General features: G+C 43.4%; 1 protein-coding gene across 5 annotated transcripts in view; it reads right to left on the bottom strand.

Annotated features, from left to right (window-relative positions):
• The window catches only part of WIPI1 (WD repeat domain, phosphoinositide interacting 1), a 32605-nt gene extending 10480 nt beyond the window's left edge, over positions 1-22125 (bottom strand). For 3 of the 5 annotated variants that reach the window (XR_011522948.1, XR_011522947.1, XM_070560161.1), the window contains exons 1-7: positions 21925-22114; positions 18019-18101; positions 16248-16417; positions 12050-12146; positions 1916-2013; positions 1140-1232; positions 364-434 (exon numbers count right to left, since the gene is read on the bottom strand). Coding sequence is in view for 3 of the 5 variants with exons in the window: in XM_070560161.1 (XP_070416262.1) it covers positions 364-434; positions 1140-1232; positions 1916-2013; positions 12050-12146; positions 16248-16417; positions 18019-18101; positions 21925-22004 (692 nt within the window). In the remaining 2 variants the exon portion in view is untranslated. Of the gene's footprint in view, positions 1-363; positions 435-1139; positions 1233-1915; positions 2014-12049; positions 12147-16247; positions 16418-18018; positions 18102-21924 lie in introns of all 5 variants that reach the window. The other 2 variants (XM_070560159.1, XM_070560160.1) reach the window with 2 other exon arrangements.
• Between the last annotated feature and the right edge of the window lie 4523 nt (positions 22126-26648).

Here is a 26648-nt window from a genome sequence, read left to right as displayed (position 1 = left end):
GCAAACCCTACAGCCGATAGGATCTCAGACCATGACACTTTTTTATTTCCATGGAAGGGGATCAGAAATTACTTTTGGACTGTGACTCCCTCACTCGCTCATTTCTCCTTTGCCGGCTGCCCGTGCACACATCAAAAAAAGACTCTCATGGCTGAACGCTGTGTTAAAATGGTGTCTACCTTCTCAGGTGTACTATGCACTACGTGGGGGCCTCCAAGGCAATTACCTGAGAAAGGACAGTTATACCTCCTCCGGGGGAGTGGAGGGCACAGAGCCACCCTCGGCCTCTCCCTAGATGGCGGCCAGCTGTCCAGTGCAGGACTTCTGTGGGTACTTTAAAATGGGTTTACAGTGAACACAGACCTTTTCATTCCTCTCCGAAACTCATAGAGCTTTTGCCCATCAGGTACAGAGAACACCCGGATGACAGTGCCCTGGAAAAGAAAGCAGGTGGACATTTCATACCATGAATGGCTTCGCACAGGACATGTCCCTTTAGAGAGGAGCTTGGTTCAGAATATCTGTCTCTGAAGAGGAAACACCAAGTGTTAAGCATAGAGACCTTCTTGTTTGTATATGCGCCATAGAAGTAATTCTTGGAATGTGTTTTAAACACTCTCTGCTCCCTTTCCCATCCCACCCTAGCCTGAGGCTCTGTGAGTGCTCCTCAGACTGCTCCGGCTTCCTAGAATATTCAGTCTCTGCCTGCCAAAGGACACCTGTTTTTCACGGCATTTGAAACTCAACTTTATCATCTCCCTCAATTATTCTAGTCAGAAGGGATCAATCTCTTCTGCTAAACAGCAAAGCATTTTGTTTGGCCCATGTTCACGAAATGCAGCATCTACCTGGACCTACGAGGATCTGCGTGCACATTTCTAATAGGACTTTAAGTTTTTGGGCAAAGTATCTTGTATCTTGCACAACACAGGCCTTTGACGTGAAGAATTAATAAATGCATCACTGTATCACAACAGGTAGGGCCAAATTCTCCCCCTGAAATGAATTCTGAGTGGGCCCAGAGACCAGTCAGTCCTTGTGTCACCAGTCTCCTTCCATCAGGTCTTTGGCACTGCGGGAGCCATCCAGCAAACCCCAACAGGAGGAGAGCCCACGAGGATGCCCCGGAGCCCGCTCACCTTTTCAGATGCGCTCGCTAGTTTGGAGCCTGAGGCGTTGAAGGTGATGGCAGCCAGTGTCCCCTCGTGGGCAGCAATAGTGCAGACGGTTTTCTGTTGGTAAAAAGGGGAAACGGGTACTGATGCTGGGGAAGAGGGAAGATGGATTTCACCTCCTTCTCCTTCCTCTTTTCTTACAAGACACTCTCCCTCATTTGCCAGCTTCCCTGTCTCTCTCTTTCCACTAGACCATTTACATAGAAGCTGTACATTGTTTTCTGGTATTTCTAGATTCTGCTTCAAGGGCCACTCTGTTTCTATCCCTTCTCCTGCCCTCGGGAAGACGGACAACCAACAGTTTGCCCAATGCAGAGTGAAGTCATTGTGGCTCTTCACGCACGCATCTTTGGGCACTTCCTGCAGCAATGTGCTCCGCTCTGTGAAGCCTCGGAGAGCAGAGGACAAGAAATGTGAAACAGCTGCACACTGTCACATGCCGTGACATGGCACAGCATGACACATTCAGTCCAACATCAGGCCACCAGCTGGCAAGTTTCCATGATGCTGCAGATGTCTGCCCTGGCCTGGCATGCTGCCTCATGGTTATGTTGACTGATGGCAATGATGGCAAATATCATTACCGTCTCCTCCACACAACTGCTGTGGCCAGAACAAACTCCCCACTGTTGCTTCCGCCTCCGCACCTCACCCCACTGCGGCAGCGCCTGCTCATTGCCTGCCACTGACCACACAGCCAAGCAGGTGAGCTGGGTTGGTGAGGGTCACTGTCAACTTACCAGGGAGTGTCCATCATAAAGCACAATCTCGCCTGTAGTCAGGCTTCCAGGGTAGGCCACGTAAGAATTGGAATGGTTGATGGAGAGGGCACACAGACCTGGCAAAGAATAAAGAGCAGATGAAAAGCCAGTGTCCGTGGGAGAGAGCGTGCTTGGAAAGGGCATCTGAAAACAGTACAGCCACAGTGCCACCTACTGGTGAGGGGAGGAACGGCTTTGCAGACATTGACTTTCAGTTGATTGTTCTAATCAAAGACTCCTATAAAGTAAATTCACAGGGGAAAACTTCATGATTTGACACTGCCCACGTTCTATCCACAGCTAAGCAATGAGAATTTAGAATACTGAAAATGTTCTTCTTCACACTTTACCCAGAGCTCTGAAACAACATCTGCTTCTCTTCCGATTCCATTACCTTTAAGGGCTATAAGAGGATCGACTCCTAACTGAAAAAAATCTTCCTACTGTGAAAGGGCAGTGTGTGTTTGCCCTTCTGCAGGTGATTAAATACACTTGGCCAGTCATTTCAAGTTGGAGAAGAGGAGGTGGGGGGTGGGGGTGAGGACCTATTGAGAAATCGCTCAATTCTGAGCCAATGTCCTGCCTTGATAAGGGCAACGGGCGCCTCCAGAGGTGGAAGTTCATTTCAAGGCTTCACCTGCAGTTAACATGGTGTGTCTGCCACTGACACAAAGGAAAGAAAGAGGACATTTTGGATTTAAGATGTTTCGACAATATTCTGGAAGAGTAAATAGCCAATCAAACCATTGAACTAACATAAGCTATTTTTATTTCCAAGGGGAAAATCCCATTAGCATTTATGTAAATGATTTTCACAACAATGGTTTAGATTAATAGAAATGTCCAGGATAGAAGTGAATTCAAGGAATTACCAGAACCAAAAGCATTATCAGAACAGGAACTACATGTTTAGGTCAGAGACACATGTTTTTAAATAAAAAGGTGACTGACATCTTCATTACAAGTTAGTATGTTAAATGGGTTTCTTATAAAAGTATAAGAAAAACTTTAGATCAGGCAAAAATGTACTCTACCTAATCTGCTGGGAGGAAGAGCTGAGAAAAAAAATCAAATGTTGAGAATTGGAACCAAGGTCCTAACTGCTGCTCTGGCTGTGCTCTGATTACTCGCCACACAGAGCTATGGGGGAAAGGGACAGAGCCCGGCGCCCTTACCTGCAGGATCTGGCACCCTGCAACCTCTTGCCTGTACAAGGTCACCCTGGGCTCCAGCCTTAGAAGAGACCACTCATATCTTCCCAGTTTTGCTCTGGGAACCCAATTCCCCATCTCATTTGAGTTCTTTGCAATCCAAATGTGATTTCAAGAATGGCTAGGCAAGACAATTTTCTTACCTATTCTTCTCAAACTATTCCAAAAAATTGAGGAAGATGAAAATACTCCTAATACATTCTATGTGGCCGACATCACCCTGATCCAAAAGCCAGACAAGGACAACACAAAGAAGGAAAATTACAGGCCAGTATCTCTGATGAACACAGATGCAAAAATCCTCAACAAAATATTGGCAAACCGAACACAGCAATACATTAAAAAGATCATACACCATGATCAAGTGGGACTCATAACAGGGACACAGGGATGGTTCAACATTTGCAAATCAATCAATGTGATACACCACATTAACAAAAGGAGGAAGAAAAATCACATGACCATCTCCATACATGCAGACAAAGCATTTGAGAAGATCCAACACCCATTCATGATAAAAACTCTCAATAAAATGGGTATAGAAGGAAAATGTCTCAACATAATAAAGACCATATATGACAAAACCACAGCCAACATCACACTCAATGGGGAAAAACTGAAAGCCATCCCTCTGAGAACAGGAACAAGACAAGGGTGCCACTCTCACCACTCTTATTCAACATAGTACTAGAGGTTTTGGCCAGAGCAATTAGGCAGGAAAAAGAAACAAAAGGAATCCAAATAGGCAGTGAAGGTGTGAAACTCTCACTATTTGCAGATGACATGATTTCATATATAGAAAACCCTGAAGAATCCATCAGAAAACTGTTAGAAATAATCAACAACTATAGCAAAGTTGCAGGATACAAAGTCAACTTAGAAAAATCACTGGCATTTCTATACTCTAATAACGAACTAACAGAACAAGAACTCAAGAATACAACCCCATTTACAATCACAACAAAAAGAATAAAATATCTAGGAATAAATTTAACCAAGGAGATGAAAGACCTATACAAGGAAGACTATTAGACATTGTTGAAAGAAATCGAGAATGACATAAAGAAATGGAAAGACATTCCATGTACATGGATTGGAAGAATAAACATAGCTAAAATGTTCACTCTACCTAAAGCAATCTACAGACTCGGCGTAATCTCAATCAGAATCCCAATGACATTCTTCACAGAAATAGAAGAAAGAATCTTAAAATTCATATGGGGCAACAAAAGACCCTAAATAGCTAAAGCAATCCTGAGAAACAAGAACAAAGCGGGTGGCATCGCAATCCCTGACTTCAAAACACATTAGAAAGCTATAGTAATCAAAACAGCATGGTACTGGTACAAAAACAGGCACACAAATCAATGGAATAGAACTGAAAGCCCAGAAATAAAACCACACATCTTTGACAAAGAAGCCAAGAACGTACAATGGAGAAAGGAAAGCCTCTTCAATAAATGGTGCTGGGAAAACTGGCGAGCCACACACAAAAGAATGAAAGTAGACCATACACAAAAACAGACTCAAAATGGATCAAAGACTTGAAGGTAAGACCTGAAACCATAAAACTTCTGGAAGAAAATATAGTCAATACACTCTTTCACATAAGCCTTAAAATGATCTCTACAAATACAATGTCCACTCAGACAAGGGATACAAAAGAAAAAATAAACAAGTTGGACTTCATCAGATTAAAGAGCTTCTGGAAGACAAAGGAAACCAAGATCAAAATGAAAAACAACCTACTAACTAGGAGAAAATATTTGCAAATCATATATCCAATCAGGGGTTAATCTCCATAATATATAAAGAACTAACACAACTGAACTACAAAAAAATAACCCAATCAAAAAGTGGGCAGAGGATATGAACAGACATTTTTCCAAAGAAGATGTACAGATGGCCAATAGGCACATGAAAAGATGCTCAACATCACTAATCATTAGGGAGATGCAAATCAAAACTACACTTAGATATCATCTTATGCTCATTAGAATGGCTATAATCACCAAGACAAAAAATAATAAATGTTGGAGAGGATGTGGAGAAAAGAGAACCCTCATCCACTGCTGGTGTGAATACAAACTGGTGCAGCCACTTTGGAAAACGGTATGGAGATTTCTCAAAAAATTAAAAATAGAAATACATATGACCCAACTATCCCACTACTGGGTATTTATCCAAAGAACTTGAAATCAACAATACAGAGACTTATGTGCCCCCATGTTCATTGCAGCATTACTCATAATAGGTAAGATGTGGAAGCAACCCTAGTGCCCAGCGACTGATGATTGGATACAGAAGATGTGGTGTATATATACAATGGAATACTACTTAGCCATAATCATTCCATTAGCAGCCACATGGATTGACCTGGAGGGCATCATGCTAAGCGAAATAAGCCAGACAGAGAAAGACAAACACCATACGATTTCACTCATATGTGGAAGATAAACAAACTTACAGACAAAGAGAACAATTTAGTGGTTTCCAGGGGGAAGGGGGAGGAGGGTGGGCACAAGGGGTGCAGGGGCACATTTATATGGTGTCTGACAAATATTAATGTACAACTGGAATTTCACAACGTTATAAATTATTTAGACCACAATAAAGAATTTTTTTTTAAAAAAGCTAAATATTGAAAAGTACAAAAAAAAAAAAAAGCAGCTAGGCAGGCAGAAGGCATCTGGCCTTGAGAAATGGGGGAGGGAAGACAATCAGGAGATTGCACGGTGGGTTCCCACAGGAGTGGTTAGCAGAAAGGATGTTAAGATAGAATGTGGCAGCTGGGGAAGGACGCACCAAACCAAAGAGTTAAGATCTTACAAATGCAGCGGGTAACTGCTGAAGGCTTCTGAGTACATATGATTAAAAAGAGCAGAGTTAATCAAAACCACAAAGAGATACCACTTCACACCCACCAGGATGTCCATAATCACAAAGACAGATAACCGGAACCCTCATACACTGCTGCTGGGCACGTCACATGGGGCGGTGCTTTGGAAAACAGCCTAGCAGTTCCCCAAATGTTAAATATAGACTTCTCTATAACCCAAAAATTCCACCCCCAGGTATATGCCCAAGAGAAATGAAAACACATAACCACATAAAACCTTGTATACAAATATTCAAAGCAACATGATTCATAATGGTCAAAAAGTAGAAATAACCAAAATGTCCATCAAGTGATGAATGGATAGATAAAATGCGATACCTCCTTACAACGGAATATTATTAGACAATAAAAAGAAATGAGTACTGATACACACTACAACATGCATGAATCTTTAAAATATTATCTAAGTGAAAGAAACCTGTCACAAAAGATCACGTATTATAGAATTTTACTTATACGAAATGTCCAGAATAAATAAATCTATAGAGACAGGAGGCAGGTAAGGGTTGCCTAGGGCTGGAGGCAGAGGGGGTGATGGTTAAGAGGTATGGGGTTTCTTTCTAGGGTGATGAAAATGTTCTAAAATTGATTGTGGTGATGATGACACAACTCTTTGAATATACTAGAAGCTACTGAATCGTGCACATTAAATGGGTGAATCACAGGGCATGTGAATTGCATCTCAATAAAACTGTTAGGAAAAAAAGGCAGTGTTTTAAGAATACTTATCTGGCAGAGACAGGCTGATGATATGGGCTCAAGACCCAGGTCTGCCATCTACTATTCTCTGGCTGAGTTATTCGTGGCCTTTTCAGGCCCATTTCCTACCCGTGAAATGAGGGGGCTACGGTGATCTGGGTTTCTTTCCAGCTTCAACATTCCAAGCCGCCCGTCTTCATGTGCCTCTTCTATCTGAGAGTATCGGGCCCATCTTTGGGGCAGGGAAAGCTGGGACTCTGAGCAGGAGGCTTGGACAATTCTTTCCCATTGCCCTCCAGGGTTTTTTTTTCAATTGAGGTCTAATTGACATATAACATTATATTATTTTCAGATGCACAACATAATGATTGGATATTTGCATATATTGCGAAATGACTACCAAAATGTCTAGTTAACATCCGTCATCATACATAGTTACAAAATTTTTTTCTTGTGACAAGATCTTTTAAGATCTACTCTCTTAGCAACTTTCAAATATGCAATACAGTATTATTGCCTATAGTCACCACGCTGTACGTTACATCCCCAAGATGACTTTATTTCATTGCTGGGAGTTTGTACCTTTTGACTCCCTTTACCCATTTTGCCCACCCCCAACTCCCTGCCTCTGGCAACCATCAATCTCTTCTCTGTAGTTCTTTCTTTCTTTCCTTCTTTTTAACAATTTCACATATAAGTGAGATCATACAGTATTTGTCTTTCTGTGTTTGACTTATGTCACTTAGCATAATGCCCTTAAGGTCCATCCATGTTGTTGCAATGGCAAGATCTTTCCTTTTTTATGGCTAAGTAATACTCCATTGTATATTTATACCACATTTTCTTTATCCACTCATCCATTGATGGACACTTAGGTTGTTTCCAGATCTTGGCTATTATGAATAATGCTGCGATGAACACGGGGACATGGACATCTTTTTGAGCTAGTGTTTTTGTTCTCTTCAGATAAATACCCAGAAGTGGAACTACTGGATCATATGGTAGTTCTATTTTTAATTTTTTGAGGAACCCCCATATAGTTTTCCATAGTGGCTGCACCAATTTACATTCCCACCAACAGCGGGAAGTGTTCGTCCCTTTTCTCCACATCCTCACCAAAACTTGTTATTTCTTGTCTTTTTGATAACAGCCATTCTAATAGGTGTGAGGTGACCATCAGAGTTTTTTGTTAATATGTAAGTATCACAGAAAGGAGGAAAGACTTCAACTTCTTCAGCTAACATGGCACTTTCTGTAATACCTAATGGAGAATGACACGACACGAGATTCTAATAAGAAAGGGACAAAGGATAACGGCTTGGACAGAATACTCCGACATATAGCCGCTAATTTGACAGTTTTGCCTCTGGCCTTGCACCTCTGCCAACCCATCTGAATTCAACCAAGGGATCCTGCACACAGACTTAATGCAAGTCCCCAGAAATGCTTAACATGAGTTCCGTCGATTTCTAACAGTCTAATTCTCAGACAAATCCACCTAGCTATAAGAATGCTTCTTCACTTCTTGTGAAGCCCCCCAGGAAAATGTGAAGAGTTTGCTTCAGGCTTAGATATAACCATTCTACTAGCTTTCTGTTTCTGTCCTAGGTGTCACACAAAGCCTTTTCTTTGATATTATTTTATAATATAAAAGTGATAATGTAAAAAATTTGCAGAGCCCAGAAAGCGTAAAGAAAGAGAATAAAAATCACCCATCACTGTAAAACCCAGAGGCTTTTCACTATCCTCAATATTTGAGCATATTTTATTCCAATCTTTTTTCTATGTGGGAGTCAGGTATTGATACGGTTTTTGGACTTGTTTTACAACTGACACACATTTTCATAAATCGTTGTCAGCTACCATTTCACTGAAATTGTTTGGCTGTAATTCTTCCACAGCTGGAGAAGAAGTGTGTGCTGTCGATTCAAGAACCAGTGGCATTATCAGCTGGAATTGGAAGGAAGGCCCGTGATTCTAAATCATCCTCCCGTCAACCTTAAAGCAAGTTAAGGGGGATTTATCAATGCAGCTCCCTCTGGGCTGAAGAATGTCTCAGAATGTGCTTTCCAACTTTCAAACCGAGAAATCTTCTTTGTGCTTGCCAATGCTCTACACTACTGAGGATGAGAGCCTTTTACCCCACCTGTATTACCATTTCAGAAAGCCCTCGCTGAGGAATACATCTGACTTTGCTCTAGTACACACATTGCTGTGTGGTATAGCCTGCTCCCTCCATATTCCGTAAAAGGCTGCAGGATCTACGGCATGCCCAAGTTCCGCGGTTGGCAGAATTTTTAGGGAGATTTCCACCCTCAACTGCTCAGTGCACAGACTGCTGTGCTAGCAGGAAATTAACTTCAAGCCCCGTCTGGCCAAACCCTTTAAAGGAAACAGCCTGCAATCTTTGACCCAACACGAATGGGCAAGACACAAATACAGACAACAGGAAGGAAATTTACAGCCGTGTTAGCTACTGAGCACAAAGCGATGGTAGAACTCTGTTTATATCATTTATTTGTGGTTCGCTAGGTCAAAATACATTCAGAATTTGTGTGCTCAAGCCAATTACACAAGTGATTCTATCTCCCTGTGTACCCATTAAGAGATTTATAATACCAAGAACCAGAGTTTCTGTCTTATCTTTTTTGTTCAGAAAATATATTACAGAATGAGAACAAATAAAGGAGACTCCCGATCTCTGAGGATTTGATGGTCATGGTTTTGACAGCTCAGAGGCCACTGAAGCTCTTGAGTGAGGAACTGGTCATGTCACTGCAGCGTGACTTTGACCGGTGGGTGTGAAGCTGCCTTTGGGCTGGAGCTGGGCTGGTGGGTGAACCTAGCAGATGCCCGCGTGTGCAGCGCAGACGTGCTGTGCTCTCGCTCACTCCATGCCCTCAGTTCATCCTCCCATAATAGCTTGGTGGGGTAAAAACGATCATCTCCATTTCACTGAAGAAGAAAGTTGAGATGATAATTATAAATTTCAGGATGTGAAAAGGTCTTGGGCTGACTCTCCAAAGATCGCCAAAGGTGCAATAAGACACATTCTGGTCTTTAACCCACTTGCGGCCTTTCAGGAGGAAAAGCTAAATCTGGCCCTGAATCCATTTATAATGTTTATCTGAGACAGAGAAAACACCTCCCATTGTTTTTAATTTTTCTTGAGAAAATTATTCCCTTTACAAACAATACACATTCTCTCTAACATAAAGTACAAACAGCCCCATGCTTTCAAAGTCTTTTCTCCCTGTTTAAACTGCTAACTGTGAGGCAAACGTGAGTTTTCTGAGCTAAGGAAAAAAGCTATACTTGCTAAAAATTAAGAGCAGATGGGGAGAGGGGCCGGCCCGGTGGCGCAGTGGTTAAGTGCACATGTTCTGCTTCAGCAGCCTGGGGTTCACCAGTTTGGATTCCGGGTGTGGACATAGCACCACTTGGCAAGCCATGCTGTGGCAGGCATCCACATATAAAGTAGAGGAAGATGGGCACGGATGTTAACTCAGGGCCAGTCTTCCTCAGCAAAAAGAGGAGGATTGGCAGCAGATGTTAGCTCAGGGCTAATCTTCCTCAAAAAACAAAAAAGAGTAGATGGGGAGAAACTTCACTTTTCACAGGAGGAAGAGGCCTAGTCCTCAAGTCCCCCAGCCTGAGCAGGCTGGGTGTGTGACGCTGGGAGTGAGCACAGCTGACCACTCCGCTGACACACAGTCCCTCTGCTGGAGAGGGCAGTGACTATGCCCAACTCCTGTCTTTTCAAAGAAATGGAGAGCCAAAGGCAGCTTTGAGCTCTCGTCTGCCTGGCACATCCCCTCTCCAAATCCACCTAAGTCCAGCTCAGCCCCACCTCTCCCAGAGCTCTGCTCACATTCTGAAGCTCCTCTCCCGCCCTATCAGAAGGGCACATCTTCCCTCCAACTGTCTGTACCCCACGTCCCACACCGGATCCTAGCCCTACCCAAGGCTGCTTTTGCTCCCAGTACAAGCATTTGTCTCGTACTGTCACAGAGAACACACCGGTTCAAGGAACTAGTGTGGCCAGATTCTGGGTTCCTGGTATGCGTTGCCATATCTGATCCTGACAGTGCCCACTATGGTACCACGCACACAGTAGGTCTTCAATAAATGCTTTTCCAGATTAGTTCAACCTCTCATTCCTAAAACAAAAAACTTACGACTCATAGATCCTTCATTTGGTAAAATATGCTTAAAAGTCCTTATCTCACAGAACTTTATAACGGCCTCAATTGCGTTGTTTTTTAAAAATATTTTGTCATGGCTGAAGTTTTCAAGCACTGAGTCAACAACAAATGGCCATCTACACAACTGAGATGGAAAGGAGGAAATGAGGCAGAGGAGATGTTTACTGCACGGCAGGCCATGGGCTGGTCACTCTCACAAACACTCCCTGGTTTAACTCTCAGCTGATCCTTGAGACGGGTATTATTATCTTATTTTACAGATAAGGACACTGAGACACAAAGAGTCCAGGTGACTTGGGTTGGGCTGCACAGATCTTGAAATTGAGTGAAAGTCAAAGAATTAGGAAATGGCAGTAAACTATAGCAGTCATTTAATGACACTAAATTGGAATACGATTTACAAATATTAACCTGACTCATTAGATACACAAATTGTTCTGGTTTGACGACACCCCACCTACCACACAACGAGGGACTTTTCTCGTTTACTTCTAGAGCCAGAATTCATAAAACATCATCATCTGCTACTTCAGTCTAACAAATCCAAACTATTCCCATTCTTAAATGGGAAACTTATTAAACAGGGTTACATCCCGAGAATTTAGTCAAGTTCAATATCCTAGCGTATCATCCAAGTAGAGAGATTTCTTTGTAATGTAAACAAACACACTCCTTACGGTTGGGATTGTCTTTCTCCTAATCATGTGGACACACCAAGTCAAAACCTGCTTCTAATTATTACACCTACTCTGTACTAAACAACCACCAAAAATAATTAGGGGTATACACCTTCTAATATCAGATGCATGAAATCTCCTACACGCCTACCTTAAACGCCTTGACACATTTGCTGAGAATAAGTCCCAGATGAAAGGGGTTTCTCACAGGCTGCAATGACGGCCACACAGCTCTCCTGTAGGATACACAGCCTAATATAATTGGAATCTGCCGCCGTTAAGAAAAAGCCTCGAGGTAACCACCACTAAGACTTGTAAAAGATAAATACCGCTTCAGGTTTCAATGTAGGTAGAAATGCAGCTTATGAAAGGGGTGCCTGGATATGAGATTTGGGGGTATCAATCCTGTTTTGGGAGCTCACCTGTTGGGTTTGCAGGAACATCCAGGATCGTCTTCAGCAGCTTCATGTCTTTAATGTTGTGAATGTAAATGGACTCCTCCAGGCACACCAGCAGCCTCTGTAATCACACAGACTCGTCAACCTACCGGACTGAGTCCTTGCAAAGGGACCGACCAAATTGAAATCACTTGCCTTTCATGAGAGTCTTAATTTGATTCTAAACCTAAAGGAGGAAGAATCTGAGGGTCCATTTGAAGATTATGGTTAGGCACGTGTGCATGCACTCACGCGCACACATATACATCATTACCCACCTGAACAGAAGCACAGAATACAAGATCTTAAGAAATTTCATTTAGAAATTGAGGTTTCTATTTTTTTTGTACTGTCCCCTCTCCTTAGAACAGGGACCTGAACACTTCCTGATCAGACCCCCTTTGCCATTTCAGACACTTTCCGGTAAGCTTTTTGGTCCCTTACTCCCGTCTGACAGGCTCCCTTCAACATTCATAACAAAGTCTCCCTCGGGTACAGATGTGGGCTTCTTTGCTCTCTCTGTATCACCCAACCTTATGTTTTACTCCTCTCCAAATAATTACCAGCTTTAACTTCATTCCACTCAAACTCTCCTCCAGACGCACTTTTGCCCACTTTCGGCAGCCCTGGTAAAGAGACTTCAAGAAGCCTCCAGCCCTGGCAGGAACACCACATTCCAGGGCCTGCCGTCCCCTGCAGCTCCGCTGTGCTCAGCTCCTCTTCCCCACCCCCTCCCTTCTCTTCCTCTTCAAATGAAGTGTCAGCTTTACAGCCTCTTCCCAATGGCCATGTGCTCTCCCAAGTGGAAACAGGACACCGGGTTAATGCGCTGCATGCATAAAGGAAGGGAATGCGTAGCTCAGTACAAGTGCAGATGCTGGTTACCAGAGAGGAGCTGCTGGGAAGGAATTTTCGGTCTGGTAGCTCCTTCCTTCCTCTGGGCAGCCGCCTACTGCCTACATGTCTGACTCGGCTCCCTCCAGGCTGGTGGCTCCCAGACTTTGATGAGCACCCAAGCACCTAAGGCCAAGGCCTGGACCTCCCCGGAGATTCTGGTTTGGGCGATACCGGTTCAGGAGGTTGGACAACAAGTGCCCCAGGTGATTGTGACGCTTTTGAGCCAGACGTTTTTATCCCAAGGAACAATACTTGGAAAGGGAGGTACCTAAAAATACTACGAAAAAGCAGCAGGCTCTCCTCCTGGGAAAAGCCTGCCCTACTGTTTTCCCAGGAAGATGCCCCACAGCTCAGAGAAACGGAGACTGTCACTTTAACCAAGCAGAAAAATAAAATTGAAACACCTTTCTCAATTTTAATTAAGGCTTTGTGGCCACAGGTCTGAGGCTGCTCTGAGGAGCAACAAACTCTAACAGGGTCTCAGAAGTGATGACAAATATTAGTATTTCTCCATGAAATATGTATTCTCTGACTTGCCTGGTCCCTTTGCCCCTTGCCAGCACTTACTATGAATTAGACTATATTACTCTATGCTTGTTTATGTTCTTGGGTTTCTGATAACCTCTTGTGACCCCTCCCAGCCCCACACCCAACCCCCAGAATAGCAGGTCCTCAACATATGTCTCTGGCAGGACCAGCATCTACATCTAGCTTGTCTGACCTCGTCTGCATCTTTTCCCACCAGCTCTAACAGCACCATCTGCTCTGTGGCCCATTCAGCCAAATTTCAGGTTGGCCCGTGCTGGCTGCAGACAAGAATTAAATGGGAGGAAAACAGACAAAACATTCAGAGGGAAAGAGGAGGTTCTTGGTCTTAAGTTCAAGTGAGAGCATGCCTCTGAGGATGAGCATGACCCTGGGAACTGCCTCCTTGAACAACCAGTCTCCATCTTAGCAGAATCATGGGCTGGCCTTCAACTCAGCTCTTTCTGTCACTCTGTTTCTCATCGACTTTTCTAGGTATTATAAGTAATAACTCTTTTTATCAGTTCTAAAAAATATTTACAGTGTCTGTCCTCGAGCACCACAGATTCCGATTTAGCTTCAGAGGCTAGTTGTAGATGCCACATCTGCTCTGAGAGGCCCTTGTCATCCAGATGGAGGTTGAGAACAGACGGGCGAAGACTGCAAAAGTTTACATATCGAAATACATTGGGTTTACTGTCTTTATTCCATAAAATACATTTCCTCAATTAAGTACAAGGGGAATACCATCAACTAATAATGAAAAATATCACCATGAATAAGTGTTCTTCCTTTCTATATATTTAGAGGAAAACAGCGATTTTTCTTTCCACATAACTTCCTGCACGAACCTTTAGTTTTTTCCTGTTCTTTAAAAAGGAACAGGAGCTGCCTGAAGGCCTGGTGAAGCAGAGACACCACAGAACAGGCTGGCCTGCCTTGGCCCTCTTTTCATCTCCTCCATGGCTGGGTGGAAGAGCCCTGGCCCTCTTTTCATCTCCTCCATGGCTGGGTGGAAGAGCCCGGAGTACCACAGGACCCCTACTGGCAGGGAGGGGCTGCAGCAGTTGCCTAAACCAAAAGTTGTTAAGGCCCAAGCCGGAAGGTTTTAAGAAGAGCGAACCCAAAACATTTTCCAGACCTGTTCTGAATGATCTTAGAATAAGAAATGCCAAAGAAAGAGAGACCTGTTCCATCTGGGTTCCAAATAGCTTGGCCATTCATTGCTGAGGAGTTCTAGGCGCATGAATGTTCTTAGAAGATAGAGGAGAAGAACCTGAAAGTTAATGAGTGTTACACTGAGGTGAGGGTGGCATCTGAAAGTTAACAGACTCAGACACTTGAATAATCCTTCCTTGTCCTATTTGCTAATGAAAATATTAGAGAGTAAGAGAGAAATTATATAATTAAATACCATAGATAACTACTTGAGGGTTGTGATCTTTACAGAACATTCACCCAAACAATCTTAAAAAGTCAATCGGGTGCCAAAAAAGGATATTTAATTTTCACATCCTGGTGACTAACTATATGCAAAGATAAAAAGTTCTGCAATGGAATTTAATGTGCCACCAAGACTTCACAGAGAGCACCTGAGCCAGCAATTGAGCTTAAAAGCCTTCAAGTCAAAAACTCTCAAACTCCCTTTCCTTTCCTTGCCAAGAACCTGGGTTAATTTTCTTCTTTACTCCTCGCTTAAAAATCCCCATCTTCTATTTCTCAGGCTATTTCCTGTCACCCTCTCTGTGGAGACTTCCACAGCGGACAGTCAACCAAAACAGTGGATCAACTCAAAGAGGAAAGAATCTCTTCCTGCTCACAAACTTAAGAAAGCACTTTGTCTCATTTGTTAAAAAAATTAATTAGCACTGAATAATTCAGGCACAAAGAAAGAAGAAAACATTGTCCTCATGAATGCAATGACCTCTACCATCCTGGGAATATTTAATTGAATAGATAGAGCTGTGTGTCATATAAAGGATCTATCTGTTTGTTACAGGCAGTCAGGAAACATATTTATTGAGTGTTTTCCTACCAGGGACTGTCTTATCTACCAGGTCTTACAGGACTGAACAGAACAGACAAGAGTCCCCGTCCTCACAGAATATTTAAGGGCAACTCTGCTAATACCCCAAATACTTATTTAACAAGAAATTATATTTTTAAAGAGAATATATTGCATCGTTGAGATAAGAATAATTCTTCCTTCACCAAGGAAAACACTACAAGAAAAAATCTTCAAGGGTTAGCTGGGAGAAAGAAAAGGGAAAGCACGCAACTGAGTACCGGCAAGAGAAGGGACAATTTTACTGACTGGCTTCAGAACTTACCCAGGAGGCCACACTTTATCTGCAGAAGTTTCATTCTGAGAGGCATTACTGCCAGTCTGCAATGGATGCCACCGTCTGGGGCCCAAACCGGAGAGGCATCCCTCTGGTTTAAGGAGCCCCTGAAATAGCTCAGAGGGACAGTTCCAGAGCCAGAGTTCTGCCCAGCCTGCACCAGGGGAGAGGGCTTCCCTAGCCATTGACCGACATTCAAGAAAGAGCACGAGGCAGAAGGACCAGGGAGGATAAGCCACTGAAACTATAAAGAGAGTAGACTCTCTTTACGATAGCCCCATAATACTAGACCTGAGCGCTAAAATCCCCTTTGGAATTTGATGCTTGTTGTAGAGACACTCGTCTTTCGAGATATTCATCTTTTTCTTTGTTTCCAATGAGGAGAGGCCTTGCAACCTGGAGGGATTTCCCCTGCTTACCTGCCGGTTCAGCCTTATGGACAAGATGTTGCTGGAGTAGCTGTAATTACAGATCTCTGTGCCTTTCTTGAAGTGATAGACGTTCATCTGACGTGGCTTTGTATGACTCACCACCACCACCAGGCTGCTGGAGAAAAGGCGCTCCACGATGTAGACATCTGGGATTTCGTCTGGGAGGGAAAGCAGCCGAGGTTACGTGGATCTCAGGCTCCTCCACACTGAGCGCAGCTTACGCCAGTTAGTCAACGTTCTCTTGGTCTTGCTGACTGTGCGCCCTCCACCAACATGAGTTTGCCATGATTTTTTTTCCTCTACAGTGAAGCTTTAACCGTTTCCCAAGGTAGCAATTCCAAAGCCCTTTAAAATATCTCAAGTAAAGAAAATGCTAGCGACTAGAACACAAAGTCAGATTTCCAGAGCTTTCCTGGATGCTGTCTGTGTGGTGGAATCACCCCTCCAAGGCCCTAGGGTGCCACTGTTTGCTCTGTAAAACGTACTCGGAAGGTTTGGACAACCTCAATCTACCCTTTCTCTGTGAGAGGTTTCTTTTTGTAAAAAAATTTTTTAATTTAATTTAACTTTTTCCCCTAAAGCACCCAGGGCATGGTAGTATATCCCAGTTGTAAGTCCTTCTGGTTCTTCTACGTGAGCCACTGCCACAGCATGGCAACTAATAGACAGGTGGTAGGGTTCCACGACCTGGAAGCAAAACTGGGCCATCTGGGTGGGGAGAGTGCTGAACTTTAACCACCAACCCATCAGGGCTGGCCTCTCTGGGAGGTTTCAAAGGAGTGACTGTTGGGAGCCTCTGCTTTCAGAATCCTTCTTGTCCCTGGGAGATACAGGTACTGCCATGGGGGGTGGCAGTGACATAGTTAAATCTGTCCCCCCCTCCCCTTTTTGCTGTGCTCCTTGACCCTCTCTGGAATCCCTTTCCTGTTGAAAACAACCTGGACATCCGTGTTATGACCAGGGAAGTACTCTGGAACTCAGGAAGACGGTATATTAGCAAGGCTCCTGAGCACTCACAGGTGGAGGCCTCATGTCCTTCTGAGAACATTCTTTCCATATATGTGCCTTTTTTGTGCTTGGGAAAGTCCCATAGGGAACAACATAGGACAGATACAGAACAAAATATTCACGAAAATGATCTAATAAAAAAATCTTACAAATAAATTAGGAACCCAATATATTATTTACCAAAACACTTTCTTTCCAGGAAATCCAAAAATTGTGTATTCATCACTATATGATGGCATAAATTATTACCGTGAGAAAATAAGAGGCACATTCCTAAACTAAATTTTTAAAAATATTCACTAGAAGTACTTTAACACCTTTGGTACAGACTATGCAAATGGAATGGTGTTGCTTTATTAAAACAAAGGAAATACTTCCATGACTGAATGAATGTTACCAATATTCTACAGTGCCAATATAATGCCATAAGTGACCTTTTTGGCTTGACAATTATAAAAATTGATGACTGTGAAAGAAGCATATGAAAAAGTATCAACAATAGGGTTTCAAACAAAGGATTTCTTAATACGAAAAGAAAATGCTACCAAGCTATTGCCAAATCTTATTAAGTGCTTTGCTGTGGTTTTTTTAAAGCAAGCGGAGGCAAGGATTTGTATTCAAATCTAAAAAATACTGACTCCTCAAATTTGACGGTTAAGGGAGGGACACGCAGAAAGTTCTGGAGCACCACAGATTAAAGTCCAGAGGAAGGATTTGGTGTCCCTGAGATCTCACACACACACACACTTACTGCTGCCATGGACTTGGTCCAGTTGCTCCACGGAACTCAAAGAAAACAGCTTATAACCGGCTTTGGTTCCAATTGCTAGGGATCTGTGGAAGATAACGACAACATGGCAATGACAACAGGTACTATCTTCTAACCACAAAGCTGCCTGAAGACAGACACCCTCTTTCCATCTGGCCTCAGAGGGGACAAACACACACCCTCAGGAGCTTTGATGCTTGATAACTTTCTAACTGGCGAGGCATGTCTTGTCAGGTGGGCAGGTACTGTAAAAGGAAAAGGTCAAAGACGCGAAATGGCTAAGAGACCTGAAACTGTATGGGCTCTATCATCAAAGGAAATGTCAAACCTACCAGAGCCCATGCGTTCTCAAATGGACAGAAATAGGAAAAATAGAAAGTTTAACCATATTCATTATAGCGCCACCCCAAACATAGTTAGGGGTCTTTTGGTTGTTTGAGAGGTAGTTTACCCAGAGGTAAATTATTTTTTATTTTCTTGATGACTTTTTTTGGCTTAGAAAATACACAATCATAGAGGTAAAATTTAATACATGTTTCCTTTCATCACTTCCATGAAAATATCCTGGCTACTTCATATCAGTAGCTCTCATCCCTAGAGGAACATTAGACTCACTTGGAAAGTTTTCAAAAAATACTCATGACCGTCTACCCCTGCTCACCCAACCCTGAGCTTTTTATTTAATTGGATTTTTTTTTTCAAGTTCAAGTATTCTAGTGTGCAGCCAGAGTTGAGAACTCTGCTTTATTCTCTGTTCCACAAAGCTAGCATCACAACCAACAAATAAGACCAAACGAAACACTTATCTGAGACAACGTGGGCTAAAAAAAAATCTTGTTTTCTTAACTTTTCACTTTTCAACCAATAGATGAAGACAGAGTGTGAACCCAGGTTTCCCTGGCCTCAGGATGAAATCAGCGAGTCAATTTTGTTCAGCGGCTTGGCATCCCCGTCCGGCTCTCTCCTTCTTTGCCCCCCACACCTAAGTGATGAACAACTCTTACACAGAGCACACTCAGAAGAAGAAGTCTGACCCTGAGCATTTCCATCCTGGGAAAATGGATGTCGGAGATAATGGACTTTGAAATGGACCCCGTGGGCCTAAAAATTAGTCCAACTTCCTCATTTAAAACAAATATATGAAAAGCTGAGATTTGTTCTTCACAGGAAAGCATATGCTAAAATAAGCAGCTTACTGCCACAACCTTTGGTCGCCAGAGCTCTGGTTTCACTAGCCTAAAAAAGAGAGGGTCACATGATTTCCCTGGGATCTTTTTTTTCTACCCAAACGTTAGTTCTTCTCTGGGACACAGGGAGAGGCGACTACAGTCAACTTTTCCTCAGCTAGGTAGCTGCTTCTCCAGTCTGCTGAGCGGCTAAGCTGGTGTGGCAGATATTTGCATAAGAGCAGCAGTGCACTTAGAACTGGGTTTGGCATCCCGAACCGCAACGTCAGTGATGACAAACTGCACTGGAAAGGCACTGCAGCCTCTTAAAACTTCAAAATATACTCTGTAGGGATGACTATTTTTAAACTTTTCACATAAATATCAATGCATTTAGTTATAAACCGAGGTCTCAAAAGTTTGCAAGGGGAAAAAATACTGTAACTAGAGTCTTATTAAGAAAAAGAGCTGGCAATTTAAGGTAATTTTCAAACATAAGCCTTGCTCCTGGATCAGAAGAATTTTATATATGAGAAAATGGTGGCGTGATCACTATTACGTTTTGAATGATTGATCAATGGCTACCAAAGACTGAATCAAGGGATTCAGACTTAGATCTTATTTTATCCATAAGGCCTTTCTCGAGAAAAAAAAAATTCTCATTACCTCTCACAGAAATAGCGTTTGGGACAAATACATATCACTAATCAAATGAAAAAATGTACTGAGAGTGTTTAGCACAGTGCCAAGCACGAAGTGTGAGTGAAGGAGCCTGGCGAGGTTTAGCTGTCTTCATTCACCTTCTGCAGAAATCCTGGCTCCCAAACTCAGCCTACACTTATAGAAAAAGACACACTGATATTCCTAAATGGATTCAGTAAGGGGCTTGCCTTATTTTAAAATCCAATGTCATGTCCTCTGTGATGCAAAGCAACTGGCTGTGACAAAAACTTTTATTTATAGGTGAGACAGAGCTGCCCAGCAGAACCTTCATCCAAGAAAACAGAACTGACAGTAGGGACTAAGGAAATTAACTTTCAAAGCGCCCTACGGTTTTGAAAATAACATTCTTATCCAATTGCTACAGAAACCTAGGACTTAACTAGAGTGAAAATTAACAGCACTTAAAAAAAATCTAATAAAGCAGAATTTACAACATTTACTATCAGTAAGCAAACCAACTCCCCTCCCCTCCTTAACCTGTGTTCAGTTGGGAAGGAAAACACCCAGGCATTTCAACAGCCAGCCCCTCTTGCAAAATGTTTCTTACAAAACATCAGAATTTTATCTAGACCATCATTTTTGTCAACTTTGGGTCTCAACCCATGAGTGGATCCTAAAAACAATTCAGTGAGTCACAAGCAGCTTTAAAGGAAAGGAAATAGAAAATATCAGAGGGTTTTGCATATAACAAAGGTAAACACCATTTTGTGAATAGCTTTTCAGTGATATTATACGATATGGATACCGGGCAATGTTGCTACACGTATTTCTCATTGTGAGTTGCGGGCAAGGAAAGCTTGAAAGTCACTCATCAAACTAAGCTGTCCAGCTATCCGATTACACAGTTTTCTTTTCTTTTGAACAAAGGCATATTGTTTGGCATAGGGTGTTTTTAAACAGAAACACAAAAGGAATGGAAGCCAGAGTTGCTTATGGTACATGATGGCCTTAATTACACCACTGAATGTTCAATATTAGCATAGCCCAGTCCCTGGCAGCCAAAGTCTGAAGCTGACTTCAAACAAGGAACACAAGAGAAACTGGTACATCAGGAAGTGGGAAACTGGGAAGTGGTCATCCCTGCCTGATGCTCTGGGTGCACATTCCAAACAGATTATTCCATAGGGTTCCCCAGGGCTGGTGTCCCACAATTCCAAAAGAGAGAAGGAAACAGGCGTTTGCGGCTCAGCGACGGAATCTTCCAGATGTCTGAAACACAGTTCAGTAACTGCGAGCTCTCTGGCCAAAGTCCAAATGTGAACATCAAGGTGAAACATTAAAAAGCCACTCAAAAAGCAACAGGGTGGAGCTCATGCTTCTCGAAGAAGGCAGCCTGGGCCCGGCAAAGGGCTTTTGGACTCCAAGAAGGAGACTCTGCCTCGCTGAGTGGGCTATGTGACAACACGCTGAGAGCAATGGAAAGGTTTCTGACATCCAGAGCGGGCAGGCGAGATGCCCAGCGCTGGGGCTGGGACAGGGGCCGGCCCTGGGTAGGCCGCGGGGATAGGCTGCCTCTTTGTCCGAGGCCCTGCCCAAATGCCACGTTGAGATGCTCAAGGACAAATGGGAAAGTTTTTCCTGTACTCCCATCTTCCTGGGCCCCATCTACCTCGTCTTGGGTCAACTGGCAACTACCCCCTCCCTTCCCATTTCCTTTGTTTTGGTCACTGCCCCTCCTTCCCCAGACCCCCACTTTGGTCACTCGTCCCTTCCCCCTCTTCCTTAGCCTTCTCCAGCCCCACTCCCCTTGCTAACTCCCTCCCTTCACCCTCGGCCGGCCCTCCTGGCTCTCCGCCGGCACTAGGGGTGGGGGCTGGGGAGGGGGAAGGAGCGGGGGGCTCCCAAGACCCGAACCCGTCGGGGTAGCCATCGGCTGTCCCGTCGAGGGCCTCTTGGGGCGTCGGCCCGCGCCTCTTGCTACAAGTTGCCGACAGGACAACACCCCTGGTCGCGACATTTTTGTCCCCAACCTCCCGGCTAGGTTGGCGCTGCGGCTTACGTGCAGTCCTGGTTGAAAGAGAAGCAGCTGAGCGCCGCCTTGACCCCGCCCGGGGGGCTATCCGCGGCCTCGGCTTCCATCGGCGGCTCGACCCGGGGAAGCCGCAACTCCGAGCCGGCGACAGCCACCTCAGCAGCCCGCTGGCGCCGGCTCCGCGGGCCGGGTCGCCGGCCCCCCTCCGCCCTAGCCCCGCCCCGTCCCCGCTTCGCTCCGCCCCTCCTCGCTCCGCCCCGCCCCTCCTGCCGGCCCCCACGGAGCTGAGCAGCCTAGAGGGCGGGGCCCCCACCGCCGGCCGCTATTGGCCATGAACCCCTGCCGGCGGCGCTCCCTTGGCCAATTGGCGACGGCTGTAGGCGGAACCTCCCTGCTGGCGACTCGCCCCCAGCTCCGTGACGCGACTCACCATTGGGCGAAGACGCGTGACGCAGACGCTGCAGGCCACGTGGTGGTGTTTTCATTGCCTCAGCTGCCCGGCGAAGCCAGAGAAGGGAAGCACGAGTGCAGCTTGGCCGGGACCTGCTAGCTCCAATCCTGCATCTGAGTCGCGGCCGCCGCAGAAACGGGACAGGCAGACGCGCTCGTTACCACCCCACCCAAAGCCCCGTCATGTGTGACTTTCTATTCAACCTACAGAGTTTAGTAGGAAGCGTTAGACACCGGAGCCCCACCCTTTTATAGAGTCTTCAAGCTACTTTGAGAAAAGTTTCTAAAACAAGGATGCATAGGCCAGATAGGAAGTTATCTTTACAATTGCCCTGCCTTTGAGAACTCTTAGTACATGCCAAGCACTGTATTAACTGTGTGTATTATCTCATTGAATTCTTATAAAACTTTGTAGGGAAAGTATAATTATGCCCAATTTAAAGAATCGGCAAGCGAAGCTTGGAACTGCTACAATCTGTCTACAATAACACGATAAATAGTAGAATGTGGATTTGTCTCCTTTCAAGACCCGTGCACCCAATGACTCTGCTAGACAGTGTTTGGCAAACCCTGTTTGATCTGTAACTGAAAAAATAAAAGAACATGTGTATAGGATGATGGCTTTATGAAAGGGATGAAGTCTTGAAGACAACACAATTCAAAACTCCCACAGTTTGGGATGAATCCTGACAAGAGTCTCTCTGCCCAAGCTAAATGCATGTTGCCATGGAGACTTACCCACACAGCTGATGAATCAGTAGCTCTGTTAGCCTGGGATTTATATAATTCCTGATGAGTTTTTAATTCATGCTTTTCAAACTTTGAGTTGAAATGATATTTTAATTATTTTATACCACAGCATTTCAAATTGGCGTAATTCAAATTTATCTATTTTGTGACAAGGCTATATATATGTATATAGGAAACTTGGACCTACAATGGATGGGTGATGAGGACTATTTTACTTCAGCTTTTCTGGTTGGATTTTCAGTTTTGGTTTTCTGAAATGCAAATATAACAGTTTCTTCTCTCACTGCTATTATTCATTCTCTAAACGGATGTAAAAATAGTTCAGCTCATAGATGAACAGATGTTGATTATTCTTCACTTGGTTGTGGGGTGTTGTATAAACCATCTCTGGTGAGAAGAGCTACTGTCTGGTTGCTTTAACTGCATCGTTTTTGTAACCTTTCAGATCAAAAGTGCTTCTCCTCCCCACTCCCAGCTCAGCCAAATGCCGCAGTCCTTTCTATTCTGTTTAGAAAGTCAATGGTCTGGCATGCTAGGTGTTAGGTGGTTGGGAGAATTTCATAAAGTGCACAATAAGGTTTTTAAAGTGGAAGTTGTTACAGCCAAGGGTTTGGACTTTGTGGCGTAGAGTTGGCAGCTGGTGTTAGTTTTTGAGTAGGAGTGTTTTAAGATAAAAGCAACGTTTTAAGCAGATAAGCTCGGTCAGGGTGTGCAGAACAGATTAGAAGGAGGGAAAGCCTATACTAATGTGAAATTCAAGGAGTGAAGGGAGGTGAGACACTACATTATTGGATGGCAGCAATGCCAGAGATGTTAGGACAAACCCAAGAGAGATTCTTTTTTATTGAAATGTATTTGACATACAACTTTGTGTAAATTTAAGGTTTACAACATATTTATTTGATACATTTATATATTGTAATATGATTGCCACTGTAGTGATAATTAGCACCTCGATCACGTCACACCAGGAAATATTTTGAGGCAATGCTGTCCAATAGAAATATAATGTGAGCCACAGATATGAACTCCAAATGTAATTTTAAATTTTCTAGAAGCCACGTTAAAAAAGGTAAAAAGAAATGGGCAAATTAATTTTAATAATATATTTAAACCATGTCAAAAATAGCATTTTAATAGGTAATCAATGTAAAATTATTAATCCACTAGTTTCGACTATTATTTTTTTAGCATAAGTATTTAAAACCCACTGTGTTTTTCTCACTTACAGCCTATCTCAATTTGTACTAGCCACATTTTAAGTGCTCATGTGGCTGGTAGATATCTTCTTGCTCGGTGGAGTTTTGAGAGAATAAACCACAGGGTACGGTGGCCGATGGGGAGGGGGCATGGCGGGGAAGAAGAGGGAAGAGTCAAAGCTGATTCCATGGTTAGGAAAGGGGAAGTCCTTTGCACTGTTTTCAGAAACCAGACGTTTGGCCAGGTATTTAGGAAGATGCATTTAGTTTCAGACATGTTAAGGTGGCAGAAGTGAATGCTCATTAGAACTGTTTCAGACCTAGAGATGTAGGCAGGGAGAAAACAGATCACGTTCCCAGCTCTACCCTTCCTGTGAATGATCCCTCTCATATGTTTCTTTCTGGGTTAATGGTCCACCATCCACCACTACCCATGTGGAAATAACATCCCAGGGCTGCCTCCCCTGGTTTTATTTTTCCCAAGACAATACTGAAATCTCTATTTTTATATAAATTTATATTTGTAGAAATCTATTTTTATTTTATATAAACCTCTATTTTTATGTAAAAAGTTAAAATGTTGACAACTAATTCTTACTTTTAAAAAACACGATGTGGGCCAAACTAAATACATCAGCTGGCTGGATGTGGTTTGTGGAGGGCCAGTTTGTGACCTCTCTTAGAGGCATGAGCAGACGCTTTGAGAGGCTCCACCCTGGAAAAAAGAATTCTCAGAAGTCCATTTGTATAAAAAGCCAAGGAAAAGGTTATAAATCAGTTCAGAGGTCTAAATTCATTTCACGTCAAGCTGATCATTCTATGGGAGAGGAAACTCCTGATTTGAATGTTGGGCTTATGGCATCCTAGTCCTTCCATGTTCTTGGAACGGAAATTGCAATGTGAAATAACAGAAGTAAAGGATATCTGGAGCAAGGAGGGAACACAGCACTTTACCACACTGGGAACAAGATTTCAGCTTTCTCTCCTTCCAGTTGAAATTCCTAAGTGTCTATGTTTTCCCAGACAAAATGTCCATTATTTCTAGGGAAACAGTAAATCAACGAAATCTGGAAGAGTAAAGCCGAGCTCTGGGAATCAAGCATCCTTGGTAATACAAAGTGGCAGGCCACAATTCAGCTAATGGGAAGGCTTCCTATTTGTGTAACAATGAGGTTGTAATTTTAAAATGGTGATTAGGGCATGCACAGGGCATTAACAGGGGAAGTTGGAAATGAGACATCCTGTCTGATGCAACCCTCATGTCACCCAATATGGTTGCCCATAACACCCAACTGTCTATAATTAGAGTAACTACTAGGTGAGAAAATACCACTCTTGTCCTCTTCTTTTTATAAAAGCCATTCTATTTTTATAAAATCAAGTCACAGGAAACAATCTCCTTTTTCTTCTCTGATATGTTTCAACACACTCAGAACATGACCTGGGAAAGCGGAGAGTCATAATGGACAAGTGCATGGTAGAACTTTGAGAAAAGAGTAAAGGAGCATGGTTCTGGGGACAATATAGAATAGGTAAGACTTAGGGGTTGGGGAGAAGGAAGGATGATGTGTCACAATGCGCAGGAAGCTCAAGGAGCCAGCTAGATGGTTCTAGAGTAGGAGGGGAGGGGTTGAACTGTAGGGTGATTTCTGGAAAAGGAGATGATTGAGTTGGCAAACAGAAAGTCCCCAGCCAGAGGTATGGCTGGGCAGCAGACACATCTGGGCTTTTTTGTTACTAATCATAGGCACCGTCTGTGTGGAAGAGTGTGGTGGCAGTGCATGAACAGTCCCTATTATGTGTCCCCAGAGAGGAACCATTATTTCTGGCTTTCTTGATTAAAAAAGGAGGGCAGGGAGCAAAACCCAACAACCATTCTAATATTCCTTGGCTTATATATTTCCTCTCAAGAGTAAGAAACAATAATATTTCACTAAAGAGTGAACTGATGTCTTCGTCTTCATCTTCTCCCCCGTCTGTCTCATTTTTGCTTCCAGAATTATCTTCCTAAAACACCAAGGCAAATCACAAATTCTCCACAAATACTTGCTGATGGGCTGAGATTCATGAAGACGTTAGCGTTCCACGTGTGCATTTGCAGACAGACCTGGAGCTAAGGGTCTATTATTGAAGACCATGTAGAAAGGTTCAATCACGGAATTTTTGTTCCCTGGAGCATCTTAAGACCAGCCAAGATGACAGAGAAGGGTTAATCAGGCCAGCCAATCACCCTGACTTTGGTGTTAGAGTATATATGTAGGTGATGTCTAGAAATAGAAAACAAAACTCTATAGAAAGCTTGGCTTGAAGCCTCATACATCTTCTCATTGAATGCTCACTACGTCTGTCCTG

This window comes from Equus przewalskii, chromosome 10 (assembly GCF_037783145.1).
Source record: "Equus przewalskii isolate Varuska chromosome 10, EquPr2, whole genome shotgun sequence".
In the NCBI taxonomy this organism is placed as follows: Eukaryota; Metazoa; Chordata; class Mammalia; order Perissodactyla; family Equidae; genus Equus; species Equus przewalskii.
The sequence above is the reverse complement of the archived record's forward strand: the minus strand, read 5'-3'. Positions and strand labels throughout refer to the sequence as shown.